General features: G+C 36.3%; 1 protein-coding gene across 2 annotated transcripts in view; it reads left to right on the top strand.

The window, feature by feature from the left end:
* NETO1 (neuropilin and tolloid like 1) overlaps positions 1-8,464 on the top strand; it is a 125,690-nt gene extending 117,226 nt beyond the window's left edge. Inside the window, exons 9-11 of one of the 2 annotated variants that reach the window (XM_060774987.2) lie at positions 1,787-2,345; positions 4,042-4,116; positions 7,887-8,464. In XM_060774987.2, coding sequence (XP_060630970.1) covers positions 1,787-2,345; positions 4,042-4,102 — 620 coding nt within the window. In that variant the 3' untranslated portion in view covers positions 4,103-4,116; positions 7,887-8,464. Of the gene's footprint in view, positions 1-1,786; positions 2,346-4,041; positions 4,117-7,886 lie in introns of those variants that run through there. The other variant, XR_009631427.2, reaches the window with a different exon arrangement.
* The last annotated feature ends 10,051 nt before the right edge of the window (positions 8,465-18,515 follow it).

The following is an 18,515-nucleotide window of genomic DNA, read 5'->3' as shown; positions in this document are numbered from 1 at the left end:
AATACTTAATCAGTCACATGTAAGGTTCCCTTTCTTATTGATATTTATTTTTAGCCAAAGTCCTGTAGTCTATCCATAGTCGTTCAAAGCTATATTTTTCTTGTAATCCATTTTACTGGCTCTTCCAGTTGCCACCTAGAAATAAAATCTCTTGATTTGTTCTTGGATATCTTAACTACATCTCTAAGGATTGTATTCTCGGTGTCACACTCAAAATTTATCTCATAAATCTGCAGCATTTTTCTCAAATTTTGAGCAACCTCAAGAAATTTAAGTGGCTGGTCCAATTGTTGTGGTGGTATAGTTTCTTTCAAAACTCTTATTGAAGGTTGCTGCTGTGGTTGATTCCCTCCTGTGTGATGCTTTACCTCCTCCATCATCACCTCCCTTTGTGTTTTGTTTTTTCTGATTGGTTCAATTTGTGAGCTAAAATTTCCAATTTGGCATCGAATTCTCTGACCCCTTTCAAAATATCATATAGTCTTTTATTGACTCTATCCACAAAATATCGTATAGTCTTTTATTAACACTATCCACACATTCAATCAACTTCTCAATTTGCAGCTTCATTTGCCTTTGGCTGTCTTCTTTTGTTCCTTTATTCATCATTATTCATTTGGGTTAGTTAAAACACTATATGACCTAATTCACTTGACAACAGGGTGTCACCTTCTTTATGCTTACTATTTGACTGTTAAAGAAACAAAGTCTCTCATTTCTTAGAAGCATAGAGCAAAGTGGAATGTTATGGCTGCACTTTTCCCAAGGTCAAATTTCTCTGGATTCTCCCACTCCCCTTCTTCAATCTGATAACTTGCAATCACAGCTGAGCAAATTATTTGTTGCTTTATAACAAAAAAGTACTTTATATTTTATTTGAATTTTTTTTCTTCAACAGAAATCCACCACTTTTCTCTCTTTCTTAATATGTTTGTTAGTTTCACTTCAAAATGATCTTATTGCTTTGTTAAATCTACCTTCATTTCGGCTGTCTTTCCAATGAATTTGTTTCAAAAGGATAACTCATTAGATCCTTTCAATTAATGTACTTGCCAGTCTGTCCAGAATTCAGTTAGATTCTTTCTTCCCTCCTCTATCCAGCAGCGTAAGTATCCTTGTCTTTCTTTGTTCCTTATTTCTTTGTTGCAACTAACTCCAAGGGTGTGGGAAAGGAAATAAAATAGAAATAAAAACAAAATGAAAAAAAAAAAACATAGTTGGATTGGCCAGCATTTGTAACTGATAAGAACAGCCACTAACGATAATGTGTGCGTTCATCTCCTGTCTAATGGGTGCTGTCTTTTTGGAGAGGCTATAACCTCACACACTCCCACAGGGGGAATCTATGGGTCTTGCTGCTTCTCCTGGACAGCTTCTATTAATTAAGGAGTTTGAACATCTGTCCTGTCTATTAATTGTACCGTGCTGATCTTCCTGATCCTGGAAGGGTTTTCTGGAAGACACTAGTTTGGGAACAGTAGAATTCCTAGACCAGTCACACCATCTTAAAAAGAAAGCCATTGCACATAGTTTTGAGAAAGTTTTTATCAGTGTTACATAGACAAGTTTTAACTTGTATATGGCCAGAACCATTTTGGATGGTTGCCATTAATGATGAGACTTCACCATTTGTGTCATTTTGAATTTGTCTTTCAGTTAATCTCCTTTATAATAGTACAAATGGCAATGTGTTGGTGATAACTATCAAAAGGAACATTACTTTTTGTTTTGATGTATATTAATTCTGCTGTTTATCTGTTTTATTTCCTTCTCCTGCATTCCACAGAGAAGAGAAAAGCCAACCTGTTGGACCAGCTTACCAATACCAGTGGGACAGTAATTGGGGTGACCTGTTGTATTGTGGTTCTCCTTATCATTATCTCTGTTATAGTACAAGTCAAACAGCCTCGTAAAAGATTTGTCCAGAGGAAAGCAGACTTTGATCAAACAGTATTCCAGGAGGTGTTTGAGCCTCCTCACTATGAGTTATGCACTCTTAGAGGAACAGGGGCTACAGCGGACCTTGCAGATGTTGCAGATGATTTTGAAAATTATCATAAACTGCGTAGATCATCTTCAAAATGCATTCATGACCATCACTGTGGATCACAGTTATCTAGCACTAAGGGCAGCCGTAGTAACCTCAGCACAAGAGATACGCCTATCTTGACAGAAATTCAACCTCAGCCTGTAAAGCCCCTGATCCAACCCATGAACCGAAGAAATATTCTTGTCATGAAACATAGCTATTCACAAGATGCAGCAGATGCGTGTGAGATCGATGAAATCGAAGAGGTACCAACCACGAGTCACAGGCTGTCCAGACACGATAAAGCTGTCCAGCGGTCAGTATCAATAGATTTTTGATGAAGACTGTTGTGTAAGGACTGGGTTCAATCCCACATTTTTCTCTCTCTCTTTCTTTCTGTTCTCTAATTTATACTTCCATTTAGAGTTCAGATCATCTTATATCAGTTCTTTACATTATTTCTCTACCCAAGATGCATTTACATAGTTTGTGGTATGAATATATGCACAAAAAGGGGAGGGTTTGGAGGCTACCACCAAATGGAAGTAAAAAAGTAAAAGACATATCTTGCCAAGAATACAAAGCTATTATTGAAAATCATTTATATATTTATCAATTATTTATTAGTCAGATTGACATATGTTATACAAATAGGTCTTTCAGTCTTTCCATTTTTTCCTTTTTGGGCCAAATGAAATGGGACCATAGAAAATTTACAATTGGGCTCACCCACATTACTAATGGTTTTCTGAGTTTATTTCACTAACTAGAAAAAATTGGAACTATACTGCTCCTTTGAAAATTGAGTATTGATGCTTAGCTTATCCCCTCCACTGCTTTTCCCTGAACTAGTTTCTACCATTCTGAAGCAGTTATTGGTGTGATATAGAGAATGGTTCTTCTTCCAACCAAGTTCAGTAGCTGCTTTTGGATAGAGTGTTGTAGATTAGGGAAAGATCAACACTAAGCCACTATGTCACTTTTGCTTTTAAGTAGGACTTCCTAAATATCAATCTTCTATGTCATATTTAGTTTGGTCTTCTGTCTTTTATCAAAAGCTCTCTATAATTACATTTTTTATTTTTTTAAAAAAAGTTTAAATTGTATTTATATGCACGCACACACACATGAAAGAAAAGACAGGTATATTTTACTGTGCAAAGACTATTTTGCAGCAAAAAGGGAAGTTTTCTTGGAAAAGTCAGTATTACCATGGCTTCAATGTAGTTGAAAAATCTAAGTACTCTGAAATCACAGAAATACTGTTTGATTCAGAATAGATCAGTGAGAGAAACCAATCTTTAACATGAAACACAGCTTTTTAATATAGCCAATATCAATCTTTCAAAGTATTACAATAAGATTTCTATTGCTGACCATATAATCGCTGCTTGTCCAAATTATTTGTCATTTAGACTACAGCATAATTTTTATATTGCTTTAGCTTGATTTTCTCTTAAAACTCCTTATGGGAAACAGTGTAGTAGAGAATAACTTTCCTAATTCAAGTTTGGCATGATTTCTGTTTTATCTATTGACCTGGAACATCTTTTGCTATGTATTGCATCTTGAATGCCTGTAAATAAGAATGGTTTAAAATTCTGCAACTAACCACAAAAACAAAAGCACTCGCATACAAGGTATTTGAAATCAGAACCTTTAAAAGAGATTTGTGTTTCATATGCATGTTTTTCTATCTCTATGTGATTTGTTGTTCTCTTTACATGCCCCTTGTTTCAGTTTTGTACATACAAGTCACTAGAGACACCAGACTCTTAAAGTTATCTGTCAGTAGTCCCATTGGCTTAAAATGGAGCATGAGAACAGTTACTTTAAGGGTTGGTTATGTTAACAAGAACATTATTTTTTTCTACCTGCATGCCAGTTTTAAGTGTCTTGGATCAATTTTATCAGGTTTCTAAGGTATACTTTCAATTAAGAATGTATATGCATATATTTCTTTTTTCTATGTGAACATTATTATGTTGAATGAAATAGCCATAACATTCCAGGTTCTGCCTCATTGGGTCTCTAAACAAACATGAATCTGAGTACAACACAACTAGGGTGTAAAAGACAGACTAAAGGTAAGTAAATATATAGCTCTCAATTTTTCATCACTTGCATTCCATTTGTTTTCTTCCAAATAAGTCTGACTGCTGTTTATCATTTGCTTTGTGTGTATGTATGTGTGTGCTTTTATGTATGTGTTGTTTTGTTTGAAAATGGTGCTATGCTTTAAGCCTACAAAGAATTCAGAATTACATCCAAGAGGCCAGTATAAAACCTATAAGTCACTATGCATTATAACGTTTTGCTGTATATAACCTCCATTTTAAGCTTGAATTTTAAACAGATGCTTGGCCATGAACATTCACTTTATTTAAGCAAATTATATTTAAAGTATCTCAACAAATAATAACTTACAGCCTGATCCACGCTGAATGAATAGAAAGAGTCTTAAGTGTAGATCTCTTTGTTTTGAAAGGGTATCCCAGGTTTCCTTCAGGTGTACAGAAGGTTACTCTGTTCTATCCTAACAATCTTGGTTGGAAGTTTTTAAATAAGAGTTGTGGGATATAGCATCTCAATTTCAAACCCAGGGCTGTATGCATTCTCTTATATGTCTAAACATGACAGACCATATCTTTGTGGCAGAGTTGCAGTGAGATTTTTGAATATCAGAACCCAATGCACAGTGCTGTTTAATTCCTACACTGCTGTTTGGACATTCACAAATATATATGAAGTAGCAAAGGTCGTACACATCCCTTTGTTTATCACTAGGTAAGTTTCTGCCTTGAATAACCAGCCAGAAAGTAAATGGAAGGCGAGATTAAAATAACTGCTTTTTGGAGATCATATAAAAGCTTGCCCCTGCAATGAGATTAGCACTGATACTAACGCCTCAAGAGCTGTGAATCAGGCTGTTTGTTTGAGAACACTTAAATGCTTAGTCAAACTAAGATTTGAAACAAAACATTCAGAAAATGCTTTACTAACAGCTAGCTTGTAAGAATTTAACCCAGCTATTCCATTTATATCACGTTCCATTTTCAGTTTACATGCTGTTTTCTGAAGTGTGTGAACAGATATGTTGATTTTTTAAAAATTCTATGCAAAACACTCAAAAGATCCATGTTACTCTGTTGTACCTCTGAAGCCCTCCCAGCCACTCCAGAAGCCAGTGTCTTCAGGATTAGGGGAAACTATTTCTGTTCCATCCTGCTGAGCACAACTAATTTTCTCTAATAATCCAAATAAATGAGTAGGAGACCTCCATGTATTGCCTAGCTTTCCAGTATAACCACTCAAGTCACTTTGTATATGTTCTGAAATGTGTGAAGTGTTTATGAAAGAAATGTTAACACACCCTGTATTTAGATACTAGGGGTAAAATCATTAAACTTCCTATTGTTTATAAATGGAAAAAGTAAGGTAAAAAATAACCACAGTTTGGAGGCTTTTAGAGGTGGGAAATTTTTCAGTTTAATTCCATTATTTGTATTCATACTACAAACAGGACCTTTCCTAAGAAACTCATTTCATTTAGAAGCTGCCTTTAAAACAAATGGCTCAGTGCTCTTTGTTTTAAAACCTATTTTTACTAAAACTGAATAATTAGTTGCATTAAAATATCTTTTCATAATAAATAAAATTTAAGTATAAAGGAGAGTACAATGGCCATTTTTTTTTGCAAGTTACAGTCAGAATCCATCTGATTTGAAAGCGAAGCAGGGTTAGCCTTAGTTAGTAGCTAGATGTGAGACCGCATGTGATTACCAGATGCTGCATGCTATATTTCAGAGGAAGAAACTAAAAATCAACTCTGGGTATTCCTTGTGCAGGAAAACCTTGTGTAATTCCATGGGGTTCCCATACATCAAAAGGGAACTTGAAGGCACATAAACATACACACAACATGCAGTGGTTAAGAGGTTCTATAAAAAAGACTTAGAGGTGGGGAATGCCAACCAATATCAGGAGCTGTAGAGTATATTACAAATCCCATTTACATTGCTATATTTTGCTTCATTGGCATTGAACTGCATTATATGAGACCACACTGACCATATGATGCAGTTTCAAACTGCATTATTTGACAGTGTAGATGGAACCTCAGAATAAGGAACTAGCAAAAACACCTCTGACCATTCATAAAAGCTTATGAAACCCATGGGATCGAAATAAATCGACAGGCAACTCTGTACACAAACACAGAGAAAAATCAAACTGAATTTATTAAAGCATTATTTATGTGTGTTTCATTGAATCAACAATTCTACCTCAGTTGGGACTAACAAACAGATTTAAGTCAACATCTTGGAGCAAGGTCCTGCTACTGTTCGGACTAGTTTGCTCTTCTTGTGCTATCAATAACAACAGATTAGCTAATTGTTAGTCAAGCTAATATTAGACCCAATGATTCAATCAAGTATCATCCTGCTCTAATCCTGAGATCCACAGGACAGATCCATCTTGCCCTTTAGTGTTTATATGCAGTAGTTGAATACATAAATAATTAAAATAAATCAGAATATAATGGCTAAAGTGTGCAGAAGCAGGAGAAAATGACATTTTTGCAGAGCTTAAAGCTAGGAAGAAAATGTATTAAAGGCTTGAGTAAATTTTAAGGATGTAGCTCAATTAAAAAAAAATCCTATAAGGAGAATCTCTCTGCACACAAAATTTCTTAATTAAAAAAGCCCTGTCTCGATGTTTATTGAACAAAGTGATAAGTTTTAAGAGGACCACCTTAATGTTTACCCGGGTTTGTGATGGAATTTGCAACCTGACACCAAATCAGTAGTTCTTTTTATATGGATTATGAAATGATAATGATATGGATAAACACTACTCAGTGTTGCACCTCCCATCATAAACAATTTCTGCCATTCATATATGCTGTAGTTTTATGACCTCTGGTTACAAATGCATCAGTAGAGCCCCCCTGCCCTCTCATTGCAGCTTACAAAACTTACCTTGTGGCACCAGAAAAACATAGGAATCAGCTGCAATCTGTTGACTATTATTCTCTGAATCAGAACAGGTTTATATCTTTACATCCTAATTCTAAACCTATTAATTCAGAAATATTGGCTAATTTATAGATAGACAGGGGATAGAAGTTCTGTGTGTACGTGCCTGTCAATCAAACCTCAGCATATACAGCATTTTGTATGAAGAGTGTTTTACATGACTGTCTGCACATACAAGAAATGTTTCCCACACATTTCTTGTACTGGTTGAGAATCCCTTATCTGAAATGCCTGGGAGTAGAAGTGTCATGGATTTTGGATTTTTAGGGGAAGGATTTTGGAATACCTGTTTTGTATATATGCACTTAATGAAATATCTTGGAGATCGAAATCAAGACTAAACACAAAATTCTGCTTCATGTACATATTGTTCACACAGTCAGAAAGTAACTTAATACAATATTTTTAGTAATTTAGTGCATGAAAAAAATAGTGAACTATCAAAAAACAAAGGTCTCACTATCTCAGTTGCCCATGAGGATAATTTTGGACTATTTCAGATTTTACAATTTTAGACAATGGATACTCAACCTGTAGTATCTCAATTATTTGGCAGATATATAGATAATATGTATGATTATGTTCATGTAAAACACTTTGAAGTGAGTGCTTTAAGGTATAAAATTCAGGCCATAGATACTGCAGGTTGCATTCTGCATATTTCCATAGAACACATTTTCAAGTGAGTGTGTTTGGGATTATTTTTTTAAACATGGCATCCAGTTAATGTCCTTCTTATGTACTGCTGTATTATGTGTCATGTCAGATATGATTATTTACATTGAATTTGTTATATGTACATTGTTTTCATTATGTAGACTGCTTGAGAATAGTGCGATCCTGAGTGATTTTGAATATGCTACAGTGAATTGTGAAAATCGGCCCTGGAACTACCAGCTAGAGATGTTCTGGACTCTGACCAGCTATTCCAATTTCATGAAAAAAATCATCAGTCAGTAATGAGTAAACCTAACGGATGGCAATAAGACTCTTATTACTTATCATTGCTATCATTTATTCTTACTATTACAGTTTTTCCTTTATTTATACTTTTTGTTTGCTTTGTTATATTTTGTTACGAAGACAATATTACCCAATTTCAGGAATAAACGATTAAATCAGGTATTTACCCATTCACAATCACTTCACTAGAAATATTTGTTAGATATAAATCTAACAATATAACTGAATTTGACTCTCAGAAACTGATTTGCATGTACGTTGCTGAATATTTGAGTTGGCCAGACAGCAATGGCAAGAAATCCCTTTGATGAGATACATTGTAAAAAGCATGCATTCATATTACTGCTGTTCCTATCCATTTCTTTGTGTCATATGCTTGCTAATTGTAACTTTTTATATAAAGATACATAAAACAATGTATAATAATTTCTTACACTGAGTTTTAAAGTCCTTTTTATTTCACTTCAGCAAATAATCCTTCCGCACAAGTTTTCAGAATGGGTTTACAATGCACACATGCTGACTTATAACTAAGACTACATGTGTGGAACTTACTCATCTATATTGTTTAAACACTGAGGTCCTGCTGCTCAGCCATCTGCCATGCAAAAGAGAACTAGGAGTGAAGTGATTTTGTTCCTCCCAAACATTATGGTGATGTTTCACTGTTTTTTAAGGAATGTGTGCACATGTGAACATATGTTCAATCCTCTTCAACTCCACCTCATGGGATCAGAGTGAGAATTATATACCATACCTTATCCAGTAGAGATACCAACAATATCAGGTTTGAGTGCACATAGAGATGAATGTAGACTTTCACAACATTGAATGAGAAATGTTAAATTCACCTTTTGAATGTAAAATGGAATTCAAAACTGAAAAAGCAAGTGCTTAACAAAGTTTAGACACATTGGGATCTCCTGATGACCTCGAGATTGACAAATGGCTATGATAAACTATTGACACTTATATGCTAAGGATGATTGCAAATGCTGCTAGAAACTAAACACAAATGGCCCAGTGTTAAATATTACATGCCACATTTTAACCACAACATACTGAAAAATCAATAGATGCCAAGTATTTTATGCAGATATTGGATATTGATGTGATAATATCCAAATATCTAACATCAGAAAATGATGAGAAAATTTTGAGGACTATTTTTAAACTATTTTTCTCAAAATAAATATATGTCATATATAAATGTGTGCTTCTTTTTCAATGCAATCCTATGTATGCATACTCAAATGTAAGTCCTATTAAGTTCAACATGACTTACTTTCCAAATAGATATTCATAGGATTGTAGTACACTACATGTTAGGAGTATTTGTAAATGGCTGACACTTTTCACATTAAAGAACAGGAGTTGCAATCTAAAAGTAAGCCTGTAGTTCACTTGCCGGTTCATGACTAGATTCATTTTGGTAATTTCATAAAAGAACTGTAAATGTTACTGGAAAAATTGATGAATGCTATACTGCTAAGAAAACTCGATAATAGGGTTGTCACAAATCAGGCTTAACATGAAGGCACATAACAACAACTGAAACTTGAAAAAAAGCATATATGTTGTACAGAACTGGTAAAAAAAGTGGTTCTACCTGATATTTGTTATGAAGAGTTTTGTACAACTAAAAGGCTTATATCTAGTTCACTTGACATAAGCAAACATGAACATATTGAACATTTGTTTGAAATGTTTTCCACTCATTGGTAATCTCAACACAACATTTTCCAAACAAGACTGGAAAATTAGATAATTTCGAGTAAACCAAACTCATTTTTTCCATTCCAATATTTGTTAATTTAAAAATATTCTGTATTTGGTACATTGTGAGGGGATTTTAATTTAAAAATATCTTTATCCAAATGAAAACTTTCCTTTAATCAAATCCTCATTTTTTAATATTGTTCTGGATGTTCATATAAAATGGCAAAGCTGATAATTCCTTATTAACTTTGGCAGAGGAGAGGAGATGAAAGATTTTGACTTGCACTCCTTAACACTCTCTCTGTTAATCCAATTGAGTTTTTTTCATGTCAGGAGTGACTTGAGAAACTGGAAGTCACTTCTGATGTGAGAGAATTGGCCATCTGCAAGGATGTTGTCCAGGGGACACCCGGATGTTTGATGTTTTACCATTCTGTGGGAGGTTTCTCTCATGTCCCCTCATGAGGAGCTGGAGTTGACAGAGGGAACTCAATCCGATGGCCTAATTTCATCTGTCAGCAGTCCTGCCGGCACAAGTATTTAACCCACTGCGCCACTGGGGGCTCCAGACCCAATGGAGTATAGAGCTCCCATGTGTTGATCCTAACCCAGCAACCTACAGCACACAAAAAAGTAGAAACAGATGAAAGCCATGGAAAACTTGCTTAAATTTCTTAGTCATACTGTAATTAGAAGCACAGATATGGGACAAACCCCTCCAAATATAAAATGACCCTAAAAACTAAATTCTGTTACCGGGAGCCTTTCTTTTTCACACCTGGATGGCAAGTGTAAATTAGGCCAATGACAACTGTAACAAGGTGTTAGAAAGCAAAAGAGAAGAAGAGGAATCATTGGTAAGTGTTGCTTACATGACAAGTTTCACAGACTGACATTTCCCTTCCTAAACAATTGTTAAAGGTACAGAAATCTTATTCACTTTTGCAGCTGGTAACTCTCACATGCTACCACTGTATTTTCTGTATAGTTTTATATTCTCCTAAGAGACTTGGGTGTGAGATACTCTTTCCTTTTTTTCTGCACACTTATACACTTGCTTTCCATATTAGTGCATGACATTTGGACTGGTAGAAATAAACATTGTCCTCATGTTGTTCCTTCCTTGAGCTCCAAAATCTAGAAGCATAATACAAGTCTGCTTAGACTAAGGATTTCAGTGGTTCTGCTTCCGTGCAATCAAGTCACTGTAGCTTTTAAAAAGCATTTATTTTATTGTTTTCTCTCATGCTAAGAGCAACTGCACCATATTATTCATCCCCCCATATATATATATACACACACACCTATTATTTTTAATTTATTGCTTCTATTTTCTTTACTAGTACTGATCTCTGTTTAAATATCCTAATATTACACTTGGGGACACTATGCCTCCTTAAAGGTCAAATTCTTTGTACTGTGTTCTGAACAGTAAGTTCCATCGTGATTTAATGAAAAGCTCTTTTCCTAATGCACAATACTATATTTCTAGATGCTTATTTTCATCTTAGAAAAGTAGTGGAGAACAGAATTTATTTTACTGAGACTATGGGATCTGATGAAACATGAGCATTCAAAGATTATACACACACACAAACATGCGAACACACACACACACATTTTTCATGCCAGTTCCAAGCTGCATTTAGTGCCCATAGTCTTAGAGACCCTGACCGACTGGATCTCTTAAGACTATGCTTTTTGTGTGTGTGGGGGGGGGGGGGAGCAGGATTGCTTCTTTGAAACATTGAAAAAAGGTTTTCAGAATATTTTGCTACAAATCATAGAGTCATAGAATAATAGAATTGGAAGAGAGCACGTGGACCATCTACTCCAACCTCCTGCCATGCAGGAAAAGCACAACTAAAGTATCTTGAACAGATGGTCATCCAGACTGTTTAAAAATTTCCAAGGCATGAGTTTCCACCACACTCTGAGGCAGAGAATTCCACTGTTGAACTGCTCATATGGTCGAGAAGTTTTTCCTAATTCAAGCGGAATCTCCTTTCCTGTAATTTGAACCCATTGCTCCTAGTCCTAGGGTGCTTCCACACAGCCCATTATCCCAGGAGCATTCATGTTTAAAAAATGTGAATGTTCCTGGGCCCCTATCCACACTCACCCCAGAAAGCATGTGCTTTCTGGGGTGGGTGTCCAGATGTTCTTCCAGAACTTTCTGGGAGAATTCCCGGACACTCTAACCCCCTCTCAAAAAGATCCCAAAAGCAGAGTAAAAAAAATAAAATTACTTATCCTGCCTCCATTAGATGGCTGCCAGAGTTCTCCTGGCACATACAAATGACATGCCAGAAGAAAGGGGAGGGGCAGGAGCGATTTTCCTCCCCCCCCCTTCTTTCTATGTGCCAGGAGAGCTCTGGCAGCCCTCTAATGGAGGCCAGGTATGTTCTTTTGTTTTTTTTACACTGCTTTTGGGGTCTTTTGGGGAGGAAGTTGGTATTCTCTCAGTTTTCTGTGCTAATTTAGCCCAGAAAACCATGGGAATATTGTGTGGACTGCAGTCCAGACACTGGAAGTAGTGGGTTTATCCCACACCTTCCAAGCAGGAATAAACCCACTAACAAATTAATTTGCTACAAACCAGGGTTTTTCCTGATTTGTGGCAAATTAATTCAGGTTTGTCCAGGACAACATCTGAACAGCCCCCTTTTTATTGTGGTAACTCCCACATTAAAGGGGCTGTCTAGATGCGCCCCTAGTTTCAAGGGCAGCAGAAAACAAGCATGCTCCCTCTTCCTTATGACACCCTTTCATATATTTATACATGGCTATCATGTCTCCTCTCAGTCTTCTTTTCTGCTGGCTAAACACACCCAGTTCTTTAAGACACTCCTCATAGAACATGGTCTCCAGACCTTTGATCGTTTTATTGCCTTCCTCTGAACATCTTCCAGACTGTCAATATCTCTTGAACTGTGGTGCTCAGAATTGGGCACAACATTCCAGGCGAGGTCTAACCAATGCAGTATGATGAGCCAGGCATCACCCATTCTGTATCTTTGTATTTCATTTTTTTCTGCCCGAGTCTAGTATTTTACATTTGCCCTTGTTGAAATTCAGTTTGTTAATTTTGGTCCAGCTTTCTAACCTGTTAAGGTAATTTTGAATTGTGATCCTATCATCTGGAGTATTAGCTATCCCTCCTAATTTGGTGTCATCTGCAAATTTGATAAGCACACCCTCTAAACCTTCATCCAAGTCATTAATAAAGATGTTGAACAGTACTGGCCCCAGGACCAAACCCTGTGGCACTCCACTAGTCACTTTCCAGGATGAAGAGGAACAATTGGTGAGTACCCTTTGGGTTCAGTCACTTAACCAATTTCAGATCCACCTAATAATAGCATTGCCTAGCCCACATTTGACTATTTCACTTGCAAGAATGTCATTGGGGACTTTGTCGGAGGCCTTACTGAAATCAAGATATGCTACATCCATATCATTCCCTGCATCTACCAAGCTTGTAACTCTATTGAAAAAAGAGATAAGAGTAGTCTGGCATAAGTTGGTTTTGAGAAATCCATGTTTACAGCAACCTTACTGGATATCACTTTTATAATAACAAACATGTGAACCATTTGATCAAAGTTTCCCAGAGAAATATTAATTTCACAAACATCACCAAGGAACTTGGCAAGCATCCAAATTCCTGCAAGGATATAAGTGAAAATACAATTCTCTTACTTATTTTTTAAAAAAGGAATGGGCAGCCAAACATTGATTGTCTTCTAATTAATTGAAAAGACAGAATGTCTTTCTACTGCTCTCCTCCTGGACTACAGGATAAGGCAGCTGGATTATAGTCTAATGAAGTTTCTGGATGAGAGAAGACACATTGATCCTAAAGAAGATGGTGACATGTGGTAAGTTCATGCCTGTACATTTTAACCAAATGTTGCCAATTAATATTGGAAAGTATATTGACTACCCATCCAACAGCAACATTTTAGGAGTAAGAGTTATATGAAAAACATTCTTGAAGAATACTCAGAAAAAAAAGTATGTCTCAGCACTTCTTAATAAATTATGGGAGTTTTTGTTCATTTTTAAACAGGTACATTTTTCCAAAATATCATTTGGGACTTATAATGCAGGTAGCTAAAGAGCCTTGCCTAAGGTTCCCTGGGAATAGTTAGGTTTTCTTTTTCCTCCTCACATACACTGAATGAATGTGGTTAATCCTCAGCAATAATGCTTGTACATCAACCTGCTGCTACAAAGCATTAAGTAGTAGCTTATTTGCTGGAATCCAGCTCTCAAACACCTGAGAGAATCCTTATCTCAGGTACACTAGAAAACCACTTTTCCTGTAATTGGAAAGGAAGCAGAATGGCAATGCACTCTTTCACGCCATCACTGTATTTGTGTTGTAATGGTGTTATTTCATGTGTTTGCTTTCTCACATTTGAAATACAGAAATACCATTCATACTACACTGTTGGCTCCCTCTCTCATTCCACATTTTTTTACAAAATAGAGAAGCCAGTTGTACCATTATGTAATTGCTCTCACTCCCTGCCTAGATCAGGAAGATGAACATACAACAGATCAATTCCACCATTGCTTTCCTATGCTTTCCCCAATGAACCAACACTTTCCAGTCTGTTTTCATACATTGTTCTTCAAAGTTTTGTATATTTATTATTTCAACTTTTTATGAACGGAGTGCTTTTTTGAGCATTAGTCCGTAATACTATTGAGTTAATAACTTTATTGTGAATATGTTTTAGTAAATACTGTAAAATATTTGCTAGAGAAAAAGAATGCAGTTCTCCCAGCCCAGACACCAGAAGTGGTCTCACATTCTTCTGGTGGAGATAACTAGGGAATTCCCATGGAAGAATCAATGAATCCACGTCCAAACTGCACCCACTATGAAACCATGCAGAATGAGGCATGTATACCCACCAATATCCAAATGACCCCACAATGGTGCTGCAAATACAGCACTGGGAGAACCACACATTTGTGATAAGCTCCCAGTAAACTAATGCAGTTCCAATCTGATAGAGCAGTGTTGTTTGATAAGCTCTGGATAAAAGGGAACAGTACTAAAGGACTGTCGATACAGTGGCTGTAATAAACTATTTTAAAAAGTACATTTGGCAAGTTTTCCCTACTCCAATTTTTCAGAAGTGCTCTCGTTTTATATGTTGGCAGGATATTCATTTTGGTAATTAAAAGCAATAAGATATCTATGCCCCATTTAATTGCAGGTATTCTTCAATCCTGAGTTGTAATATGCCTGTTCTCATACTTCTGCATCTTTATTGAACTTACTAGAGGAATTCTCATGGAATCTAGATCTTGGCTCAACATTACAATGATACAGTATGAAACATTACAATGATACAGTATGAATGGCTTTGGAACCACTTTTCAGATGGTATTTGGAATTTTTTGGAATGCGATAGAGAGGTGACCTGACTACCAGAAAATGGACAATAGTGGTTGCAGCACTGGACACTGAAGACCAATCCACACAGCAAGCACGTGTTACATTCTTCAAGTACTTCAGAGGAATTGGCAGCTTTTCTTTTCTTTGTCTTTTTGTGTATTTTAAAATCTGAAATTGATAAATTAAGTACTTGAATCTTTTCTCTCTCAATAGCAACACTGGCATTCCTAGTCTTTGGTCAAAGGTTTGATAGATTGGAGTTAGAACAGAGGAATGTTACAGGAATATGCCTTTCCCAGAAAAAAGTTTCTAACTTCTGACTTGAATAGATAAGACCAAGCCTCACTCCCATAACAAACGTTGCACTGCCAGGCACAGGTGTTAGCGTATTGACAAGATACAATTGGAAGTCAAACAAATTGGTTTTGACTCATTTAACATTCCCGGGACATATTTCAAATCTAAAACATCAAGTATTAGTTGGTTCAGATTAGTAATCCAAAATATTTTGAAGTTCCAAGATGAAAAATTGACATTCTGTATTTCATCACTTGGTGACTTTTGAAGCATTGTGTAGCATTGCTGCTGAAATTCTCTAAAAATCAGTATATACCATTATCTGCATTTGTAGGTGTTGTAGTATTTTCTAGAATGGCTGCTACAATTGTCTGTATGCATTGCTAAGTCATATTTATATTCCAAATAACCAACATGATAAAAGATCTGGAGTCCTTTTAACATTTTTGAATTTCATATAGATTAATAAAATAAATTATATTACAGGGTGATATTTTTAATTTAATTTTCTGTGTATGCTTCGTGCTAGTTATAAATGTGGTGTTATGATCTGACAGATTGCAAATTCTTGGGACATAGCAGTCCAGTTTATCCTACAAAGTCCAAGACTACACTTCCAACCTCACTAATACATCTGCATATCTCCATACCAGCACTTCTGGTAAAGGTGATTGTGTGGTTTAAACAGAAGCAGCTTTCATCTCTTTCCAGATATTTCATGCTACACATAACAAACATCTTTTAATCTGCCATGATGAAGGAAAGTGACTTAAAAGGATTCAACAGATCATTTGCTCAGGTTTTCTGCCCTATTTTATCCAGAGAGGAAAAATGTATTCTGTTTCCATGACACAACATTCAGAAAGCATCTGTTATACAAACTCAGGATAAAAAGACAAATCACCATTCATTTCCCTTTGCTTTTAATATTCTTTTCATCCACATCTCAGAAAATTATGGAACAGCTGACAAGCATATCCTGGTGCCAACATCATATCAACTGAAAAACAAGTAGGCAAGTAGTTACATTTCCAAAGCCTCAAGGCAACTGCACATTTAAGCATTTTTTGAACTTTCTGTTATAATTTTCCACAAAAATGGTATTGTTTGCTACCTCTGAAAATGAAATTTACTTATTGCTGATGTTCCTGTGAATTTCAAACTTTTCCAAGAGAAGCAAAAAAGACGTGAATCTTAAATGATGAAGAGAATCAAGATAGCAACCTATTTGTGCCTCCAGATGCCAAAAAATGTTTCTGGAAACCCCAAACCAATTTCATTTTGGACTTTCATATGATGTTTTCTTCATTTTAAAGTATTTCCTGGGAGTTCCGAGAATCACAAAAGACTTCTTGATTTCATTTCCAGGTTGGTTTGAATTAAACCAGTGCTTTATGTATATGTACTTGTGTAAGATAGACCATATTTGTGCTCTCTCAGAGGCCAATATGGATAGTCTCTGCCAAGTAAACACAGCTGTTGTTTCCAGCACAGAAATTCAACAAAGCAACTCCTTTACATCAATACTGAATTTCCTACTCTGGAGCAGAAGAAAATTCAAATGAGGTGAACAGAAATGTTGGCACTAAAACAAAAGCATCACTCTGCTTTTCTAATATATTATTGCTAAAGGACTATAGCACCTTGACTAAAACTTCTGAAATCTAAAGAAAAGCTTCAGTGGAAATGAGTTAAACTCAATTTCTGAAGTGCTGATGTAATTAGATGTGAACATGATCAATAGGAAGGAGGGAAGGAGAGAAAGAAACCCATGGGATTTCAAGAGATTGAACGCCAACTTATGACTATGTAAATAGAATTAAATTCAGCCTTCTCTCCACTCTTTAATTTTTCATTCCTAAAATATAACCAAAAAAGCATCAATTCTAATTATACTTTAAAAAACTAAATGACACAAGTTGCTGAACTGTGGTACAAAATGCATTATTTCCACATCAGCATAACTGTTCTCCCAATATCATAAGCAGAGCACAAGGCAGCAGGATATCTAATACTGGAAATAGATGGTATTTTTCTACCACCTTTTGTTGTCTACACCTCATAACTATAAATATAACTAAAATTTTAAGTTACACCCCCAAAAAAGAAATGAAATAATACTTCATTGTTGAAATTGCAATGCAGTGTAGCTAAATATTGCAGTTGATTACAAGCAGGAAAATGTTCTTTGGGGGGTTATTTTGCTAGGTAGTTATTAGGCCTGGGTAACAATGCAAAAATTTGTTTCTAAAATCGATTTGTATTTGGGGGTTTTTTTTGTTTCGATATTTAAAATAATTACAAAATTTTCCTTTTTAAAAGTTCGGTATTTACGAAATTTCGTTATTATTAATGAATCAATTCGTTAAAATGGCAGACGCGGTTGCGCAACATGAAAATATTAGTTTTTTAAATAATAGTTTTAATAATAATAGTTTTTAATAATAGTTTTAGTCCGCCCCCTCTCTATCCCTCCCTCCCTCTCCCTCCCTACCAACCGGGCGGTCGCCTCCGTCTCGTTGCTGCACCTCCTCCTGCGTTTCCTTTTCCCGGCGGGGGAGGCGATCGGGGGAGTCAGCAACCGCAGCATCGCCGGCCTTGCTGCTGCTGCTGGGCGGGGGTCTTTCCCAGGGCGGCGGATGCCAGGGCCCTGCCGAGCGGGCACGCCGGACCACCCCTGCGCCGGGCCGGGCATGTGTGGGGTGTGCATGCCCAGGTGAGCCGGGAAAAGGGGGAAGAAGGGGGCGGGGGGAGCCAGGGGAGCGAGGGGAGGAAGCCAGGCCGGGAAGGGAGCTTGCTCTCTCAGTCTCTCTCTCTCGCCTGTCTTCCCTTCTCCTTGCCCCTGCTCGGGCCCCTTTGCAGCCCGGGAGCTAAAATAATAACGAAACAATTACAAAACAATTACAAAATAGCTTTAAAAATTCGTTTCGTTTTTTAGTTGCTCCTGGATGGTTATCGCTTCGTATTCAAGAAAAATAACGAATTATTAACAAATTACAAAATTAACGAACAAAACCGCCCAGCCCTAGTAGTTATTATGGAATTCTGTGTT

This window comes from Anolis sagrei, chromosome 4 (assembly GCF_037176765.1).
Source record: "Anolis sagrei isolate rAnoSag1 chromosome 4, rAnoSag1.mat, whole genome shotgun sequence".
Classification (NCBI taxonomy): domain Eukaryota; kingdom Metazoa; phylum Chordata; class Lepidosauria; order Squamata; family Dactyloidae; genus Anolis; species Anolis sagrei.
The sequence above is the reverse complement of the archived record's forward strand: the minus strand, read 5'-3'. Positions and strand labels throughout refer to the sequence as shown.